The sequence below is a fragment of the Porites lutea genome, chromosome 12, assembly GCF_958299795.1.
Source record: "Porites lutea chromosome 12, jaPorLute2.1, whole genome shotgun sequence".
Lineage (NCBI taxonomy): Eukaryota > Metazoa > Cnidaria > Anthozoa > Scleractinia > Poritidae > Porites > Porites lutea.
The window spans coordinates 17014579-17022986 of record NC_133212.1 but is presented as its reverse complement, the minus strand read 5'-3'; the positions used below and the strand labels follow the sequence as shown (position 1 = coordinate 17022986).

General features: G+C 41.4%; 1 protein-coding gene across 1 annotated transcript; it reads right to left on the bottom strand.

Moving 5' to 3' along the window:
• Positions 1–815: 815 nt before the first annotated feature.
• LOC140953788 (uncharacterized) lies at positions 816–6021 on the bottom strand. Its single transcript, XM_073403174.1, has 4 exons — positions 5856–6021; positions 5693–5764; positions 1947–5184; positions 816–1694 (listed from the first exon to the last, which is right to left on the bottom strand). Exons 1-4 carry the CDS (start codon positions 5878–5880, stop codon positions 953–955), a joined length of 4077 nt encoding a protein of 1358 aa, XP_073259275.1. The 5' UTR covers positions 5881–6021; the 3' UTR covers positions 816–952.
• Between the last annotated feature and the right edge of the window lie 2387 nt (positions 6022–8408).

Genomic DNA, 8408 nt, shown 5'->3' with positions numbered 1-8408 from the left:
GACGTACACGCAAATCCCAGAGTGAGGAACGAAAAAAAGAAGGTTTAAAACAAACTGTGCTGAAAAAGGCCGCCGAAAAAGCTTTGAAAACGTTAGCCCCAGCCCCTGGGTGGAAACCCTTCGGTACTCCGACTAGACGCAAACTCGATGGCAAAGACTGGTAAGCGGAAACGTTCAAGACCCCGTAGACGGAGACAGCGAGGGGGGAAATTTGATTTTCAAAAAGCCATTGAGAAAACAGGCATGGAGTTTCACATTCCTGGTGGCTATAATTATGCTGGCCCTGGCACGAAACTAGCCAAACGTTTGAAACGCGGGGACACGCCAAAAAACAGATTAGACCGAATAGCCATGGATCATGACATCGCCTATAGCAAAGCCAAGAATTTGCAAGATAAATGGAAAGCGGATGACGTCATGATCAAAGCCATTGATCGTTTACCCGGAAAAAAGACCATGACCGAGAAAGTCGTCAAGAAAATCATGCAAGCCAAGAAAAAACTCAAATTGTAATCTGCGCGTGTGTGTGTGTGTGTGTGTTTTTTTTTTATTATTATTATTTTATTATTATTATTATTATTTTTTATTTTTTATTTTTTTTATTTCAATAAACAAAGAGTGTGCACACAATGTCTCTGTCTCGTGTTAATCTAGTCTAAACTGTAACATGAGCACACATTGACTTTCCGATTGAAACTTGACCAGACTGCCATCCAATTCTTTGACGGTGATTTCAATGTCTTCTCAGTGGGGGGTCCATTTTGGGTGTCCACCCTCTATTTATACCCGGACCCAACAATAACATCACACAGAGATTGTATCTCGAACTTAGTTTATTTCTACATTAAACCTCCCTGTCGATTTAATGTTACAACACATCAACAATGGCGCCCAAAAACAAAAGCCAAACACACTTAGCCTATGTACAATGCTTCAAAAAGAAAACCTCTATTTATAGCTCTGATAGCATGTCGACCTCGCTTTGAATGCGAGCGTATCCATACGGATAGGACTTACGAGTGGCCCTATCGACAACTCGTTTATCGAACACTAACCCGTACTTTTTCTCCCTTTCAATCAATCGAATTCTCTTGTTGGTTTGGTCACGGTCAAAGAACTTCTTATCGACCAACGTGATATTTCTCCTTTCCTCTTGAGGGTCATCCAACTCTTTTAAAATGTTATCACGTAAAGCATAAAAATTCAAAAGCAACTTATTTCTGTAGTTCAGAGAAAACCCTCTGACTTTACATTCAACTTTCCCTCCCCTGGTTTCATACCCATAATTTTTCGCCCCTCCACTCGCAAATTCTATGATGGGATCTCCGTCAGTTTCGTCAGTAAAATCTCCTAAAAAAACACCTAGGGGAATTTCTACCTGCCCGGGGCGCCATTTGTAAATAACAGAATCCGTGTCATAATAAAGGACACGTTCCTGAAGAGTTTCTAAGGCTGAGTAAAGTTTAAGCCGCGCATGCGCGGTGGTGTAAATTGCTATAAATATATTGGTTTTCACATTTTGTTCCACTTCTTCTTCTGCCCTTGTGGTGACGACCTCTAAAACATCCTCCGAGCAGATTCGGATGTTACTGATATGGAAGGAGGGGTCATTCAGCAGAGCATAGAGGGCATGGGCACTTCTGATGACATGAGTCTGTGGCTTGTTGCTTCTTTCTCCGAATTTGCCCCAGAAGCTAGAAAAATAGAGAGACAAAGAGAAAAACAACAACAACAATAAAACAAATCAATGGGGGTTCTTAACTTGCAGACTTTGTCTGCATTTTACGTGGTTAACATGCAGACTTTGTCTGCAACTTATCCATACATTTCCTTCTAATTTTGTGTCCAACGGTTGTCTACTGTTTTCTTCCAAAGGGTGTTTCTTAAATGCAGCCTTTGTCTGCACTTTAAGTTAATTACTTGCAGTGTTTTTAACCACTTATTACCTGTTCAACATCATCTTGGCGACTTGTCTCCTTCCTGGATTTTTCGCCACATGCTCCAACTGAATCCCCTCTTTCTCGTAGTAATCGCGAATGTAGGCTTGCTTCTCTTCTCGGCTCCTGCACTCGTCAGGCCATCCCGCCGATTCTTGCTTGATCTTAAGCCAAGTGTTTACGTAATCCGCGAAGAGCCCCACCCTTCTATCCTCTTCGCGGAAATGAAACACTTCGTGAATCTTTAGGATGCGATACCCTAACTCGACAGCTTTCTGTAATTCTATTGTAGCCCAGGTTCCTCTCAGGGTTCTCTCTTGATCCGTGTGACAACAGATGTTGGTTCGCTCTAGCCACGGTTTTTCTTGTTCCTCTTTCACACAAGCAGCACAGAGAGGGAAGGTCAACTTGCCACCAGCTCTGTAGGGGAGGACAGGGTGGAACAGAAACTCGGGGGCCAAGATGTCCACTTTGGCGACGCCAAAATAGTGGTGAATATCTTGATCCCTAGGATTCGTATAAATGAGGGGGAACCTGACGGGGTACTCCATATACTTGTTGACCCATGGGTAAAGTGACGTCACATCTGCATATTTAATGAGATCGGGGTCTTCGACTTTACAATGCAATGCGACTGCACCTGTTCTTCCTCCATAGAAGGCGTCACGTGGATTGAGGGGAGGGACCATTTCCAACTCTTGGAGAAAAGCTTGTAACTCTGGGTCGGTTTTCTTTTCTGTCTTGAAGACACATTCCCACTTTTCCACGACCGTATACCCCGCTTGGCGCAGCAGGGCAGCTTTTTTCAGGGTAGCATCGTAGACTTCATTGACGGTGCGGTCTTGGTGGGAGTTTCTTTTCACATCTCTGTAGTGCTTGAAACAATGGGGACAACCGTGGTACCAGCATCCATAAAACTCAAATACAGTGTTGGTTTCTTCATCAAAACCGTCTACATAGTAGCTTTCTGCTGCTGTGAGGACTTGTACTTCCCCTCCGTTACGCACGTGGCGGACACGCCCCATACCTCCTCTCTGGTGGTCCTGGAAGTATAGCCATTCCAGAGCGATGTTACTTTGGTTAATGTGGTTTCCATGCCATCCACCTAGAGGCTCGAGGGCGATGAGGTCTTCTTCCAGTTTTTCCTTGCGCCAGAAGTAGTTGCACGCTGAGGCGATGGTCACGGATTGAATCAGGGGGTTAAAGCCAGCGATATCTTTAAATTCTCTCACGAATTTAAGGCAACCTTCTTTGAGAAGTTTCACGTCACTTTCACAGTAGGCTAATAACTCCTCTTGAAAATTGAAGGTGGCGTTACTCTCTACTTTCTGCTGGTACCACGTCATAAACTCTTTTCTTTTCTTATCATTCATCCCATCTGGGTCGTACTCTGCCATTGGGGGGTAACTTCCTGAATAATTAAAATTTTCTTGGCGATTGAAGGCATGCGGGAAGAACCCCTTGTGAAGCTCTGTTAGATTGAAGGTGGATGAAAATCTTTCCAAGGGCATGGCAAAGAAATTCAAGCTATCTTTAAAAATCAGGTTTCCACATTCAAAGTATAAAATTTTTGCCCCCTGGGTCAACGGATTCTCCACAGCACGACCTTGATCATAGAGTGCTTCTAGAACAAAGTTACCATCAAATCCACGAAGATTATGAAAGAAGGTAATGACTTTTCGAGACCTCTCATCATCTTCTACTTCCGTCATGGCGTCACAGGCTTCTAAGAATTCTTTAATGGTTCTTGCATGATGAATCTCCTCATCCTCTTCACTTGACCAGCAGATAAGGTTCGGTTGAAAGACGCGATCCTCGGAAATTGCACATTCTATATCTGCAAAGTTCAAGACAGGAGGGGGTGGGGGCCCTCTCTCGTCATCGTCGTCATCATCATCATCAAATTGAAAATACATGGGGTCATCAAAGAAGTCATCCTGTTGCTGTGGAGGGGCTTCTTTAATGGGCTGAATGTAGCAACGGTGAGCGACATGCGTAAATTCCCCACAGTTTCTACATGTTGCATGGTAGCATTTGTGAGGGTTTTTGGGATTGACTTGATATTCAGCGCAGCAGAGTGGGCATTTCTTCCATCTGTCACAAATACTTTCGTCTCCTTTTTTCTCTCCTTTGGTTTTGTGCGCTTGAAAACAATCTTGCCCATAAAACATACAATTGCAGTCAGAGCAATGAACGGTGGGTTTAACCCAGGTGGCAAAGTTTGGACAGGTTTTATTTTGACGGCAACAGGCCGAGCAATTTTGACCAAAGCAATTATGGTGACGCGAATTTTCTACATCATAGCCTCTATCACAATGGCGGCAATAATAGGATCTGTTCATGAGGGCAGGAATACTTGTTAATCCATCATAGTGCCCATTATACTTGACGAGACCAATCACATGGGGTGCTTCATTATAGGTGGGGTCTTTGAAGACGACTAAACATTTTGAGGGTTCAACCACGATGAGTTGGTACCCCTGTGGTCCTAGATACTCTTGGAATTTTTCTAATTCTTCAAACCCACAGGGGCCTTCGGGAACACCCGCTTCTCGATGCAACAATTTGGCCAATCGTTTTTGAATGGGTCTTCCCTTCCTTAGATTCTGATACTGGGAGCCATTGTCCACCCTCTCTTTCATTGTCATAATTGCCCGGGCGAGACAAAGTTTGTCTTTATTTTTGATGGTCACAACACACCTCTTTTTCTTGACCAATTTCTCCCACGCATGGCGGCCAGGATTGGCTTTTTTACCCCCGTTCTTTCCTCCACGACCTAACCGTTTCACAAAGGTGAGTTCGACATAAAAGCCATCTCGTTGGGGGTCCATGACTTGAGCTGAATTCAATTTTTTGGCTAAATCTTCCAGCCAAGCGCGGGTGTAAACCCCATTAGACAACCATTCTTCTAAAGGGACATTTCGGGCAGATTGTGACCAGACATGAGTGAATGAGTTTGAATGGACAGCGACTAGCAAAGAATAATCCTGGACGTTGAAACCCTCGTTTTCCACCACCCGCTGCAACCCCTGAATTACAGCTTCGCTGATGGATTCCCCTAGTTGTTCATCTTGCGCATCTCGCAATTGTTGTAAAGTAAGCCTATATTTCTTTTGGTCTACAATGCCACGAAACGATCTATTTCTTCCCACTGGTGTAAATTCTGCTCGGAAAAGTGGATTCCCTCCATGTTGCTCGAAGCGGCGAAAGGCAGACAACAGACCCTCATCATCTTCGTTCATTAAGGCTATAAAACATGAAAACGAAACGCCTGCATCAACACTTGATTGTTTTTGCTAATTAAGTCTACATTTTGTTCTTTACACTTCGAAACGCTTGAATTGCCATTATTTTTCTGTGTTTTACTTGAAATGTACCATTCCGCTATGCAACACTCAGTTTGCGGTTATAATTTAACAATGTTTTTGCTAATTAAGTCTACATTTTGTTCTTTACACTTCGAAACGCTTGAATTGCCATTATTTTTCTGTGTTTTACTTGAAATGTACCATTCCGCTATGCAACACTCAGTTTGCGGTTATAATTTAAAAACCTACACTTTTACAGTTTGCTCACCGTTAACCCTAGTTGGAGGTTATGCTTCGCTCTGTAAAAATAATATTCTGCATTCACTTTGTTTACGCATCCCTACACACAGTTCGCAGTTAAAATTCTGTATTTTACTTACACTTTCGCCTACATTACTTTTCATTGACGCTTTGTTAATAATACACCAAACATTATTAAAAATGTACCTTCAATGTCGGCATCGATTGCTTCTATTGAGGTTGGCTCTTGAACACCTTCCCCGTTGTAGTTGATGAGCTCTATAAATTAATACGACAGCATTAAAGCACTCCCGTTTCTGCTTCGTTTTAAACACTTTGTTTTACGCAACGGGTAATTAAGCAATCTTACCTTCATTTGATAAATCTTGGTTCATTTTCAAGCAATAACTTGGCTGAATTAGAACTTACACTTTGACAATGCTGACTCGTTGTGATCGCTAATTGCTCAAGACTTTAAGACACTTGGCAGTGAATGAACGATTGTGGGCAAATTGTCGTTCCTTTATAATCGCTGAAACAAAAGGCAGTATTGGCCCTTGAGTTGTTTTAGGCTTCAATTGCGTACAAACTCTCTGAAGCGTATTGTACACGTGTAATAAATAATTTTGTTACTGAGGTAGGCTCTTTCCATTAACGTACGAACTCATTGTTACCAAGATTGCTGACGCAATTACTATTTCACCTTCGTTCTGCCGGCAAGCAAATTGCTTATTTCTAAAAACGCGAGACATTACTTTCGCTGAGCTAGCGAAATGAACTTAATTTTCACGCTTTGTTTTCGGGGATTAGTCGTCTCATCTTACTTACGTCAATGACTAATACTCCCTCTTTTTTGTCTGCACGCAATGATCTTTTCGCTTTTTTTTTTTTTTTTTTTCGCTTTCCCTGGTACGTGATGTTAAGTCTGATTTACTATTTCCCTTCCTAATTGAAACGGGGGACATTACTTTCGCTGAGCTAGCGAAATGAACTTAATTTTCACGCTTTGTTTTCGGGGATTAGTCGTCTCATCTTACTTACGTCAATGACTAATACTCCCTCTTTTTGTCTGCACGCAATGATCTTTTCGCTTTTTTTTTTTTTTTTTTCGCTTTCCCTGGTACGTGATGTTAAGTCTGATTTACTATTTCCCTTCCTAATTGAAACGGGGGATATTACTTTCGCTGAGCTAGCGAAATGAACTTAATTTTCACGCTTTGTTTTCGGGGATTAGTCGTCTCATCTTACTTACGTCAATGACTAATACTCCCTCTTTTTGTCTGCACGCAATGATCTTTTCGCTTTTTTTTTTTTTTTTTTCGCTTTCCCTGGTACGTGATGTTAAGTCTGATTTACTATTTCCCTTCCTAATCGAAACGGGGGACATTACTTTCGCTGAGCTAGCGAAATGAACTTAATTTTCACGCTTTGTTTTCGGGGATTAGTCGTCTCATCTTACTTACGTCAATGACTAATACTCCCTCTTTTTGTCTGCACGCAATGATCTTTTCGCTTTCCCTGGTACGTTAAGTCTGATTTTCTTTTTCCCTTCCTAATTTGATATTTCCCAGTTTATTATGAAGACAGTTACTTTTACACTCTTTCAAAACTCTTTATTAAAATACCTATTACAAGCGGGACTTGTGGTGGAAGCTAAACTTCCCCGCCCATTTCAATCCATTCTTCAAATAAAGTTACATACAATGCAAAACAATTTTCATGCGCTTTTCGTCTATATTCGGCTGTTGCCCTTAAATATTTCCAGTAGTTCAGATCAATATAGTCATCAATCATTAGTCTTGAAGTTAAAATCCTTAAACAGTGGGCGCACAGTTCATCAGTACTTGTATTAACCCATTGGGTGTGAAAACAAAAAGCTCTTTCTCCGATTTCCTCTATTGTGCTTCTGGAAATACAAAGGGGTACCTTTCGATTAATGATGCATACACTCTACAAAATTTGACATAGGCTGCAAACAGGTCAAAGTCTTCTGACCGAGTCCTAAATAGAAGCCAGTCTTCAATACAGATTCCAAATAGTCCAATTCTTAGGTTGCAACTAGTACATGACTCCCCCGAATATACCCACAAGGTCACGGGGCAACGGGGTAACACTCTCAGTTCCACAAGTGTTGGTCTACAAAATAAACAACACACCATTCGTTTACCGTCCTATTCTTTGAATAATCTATGGTCCTTTATACCATTTCAAAAGGGTCTCACGTTCCCGATTTGTGTCTACCTCTTCGTATTTCCACGTCAAAATTAAACCATCTAGTGTTAGAACAAACTCAAATATTCTTTCACAATGACTACATATATTTTTGTTAAAATTCAGCCATTTTGTGAATGGACAATACTTCATCTTTTTCCATCTTCTTATTGTTTCCATAACACTTCTACAATAAACAACAAAATGACACGTTTTCACAATGACAGTAACAGAATTTTTATGCGCGGTGTCCACTCTAGGTCTCTGACAAAAGGTAGCAGTGCCAGGGTTTCTCTAAATGAAATTCAAAAACCAGACAGTAAATGAGGGCCTCCACTCGAAATCTGTGACCAGTCGAATGAGGTCAAGCGACGATCTACATACAAATACATAATTAGTTTTTAACATTGACCTAAACGACAGCTACTAATTACTGAAACACTCTACCGATTTAACTATCTGCCATTGCACGGATATTAAATGCAATTAACGCATACGCGGGCCAATGTCTGTTTTAATTTCCATTGCTATACGCTCGGTTCATAAAACGTACAAACAGTGCTACGGGTCACATTCCGTTTTGGTTTCCAGCTCGGTATACTTTTACAATGTGTAACGTTAGTCTAAATTAATGGAGAAAGTTGGCAAAATAAATTTTCATGGATAACGTCCAGTCAAGATCTCTTAATGTCCTTATGTCCATAAGCGTCTC

What these genes read in the sequence shown, in the direction of transcription:
- LOC140953788 (XM_073403174.1), bottom strand. Translation starts at nt 5,880, where the DNA reads ATGAACCAAGATTTATCAAATGAAG. An exon ending in AATCGATGCCGACATTGAAG is followed by an intron (nt 5,185 to 5,692) that starts GTACATTTTTAA and finishes CATGTTTTATAG; the next exon opens with CCTTAATGAACGAAGATGAT. An exon ending in GCCAAGATGATGTTGAACAG is followed by an intron (nt 1,695 to 1,946) that starts GTAATAAGTGGT and finishes CTATTTTTCTAG; the next exon opens with CTTCTGGGGCAAATTCGGAG.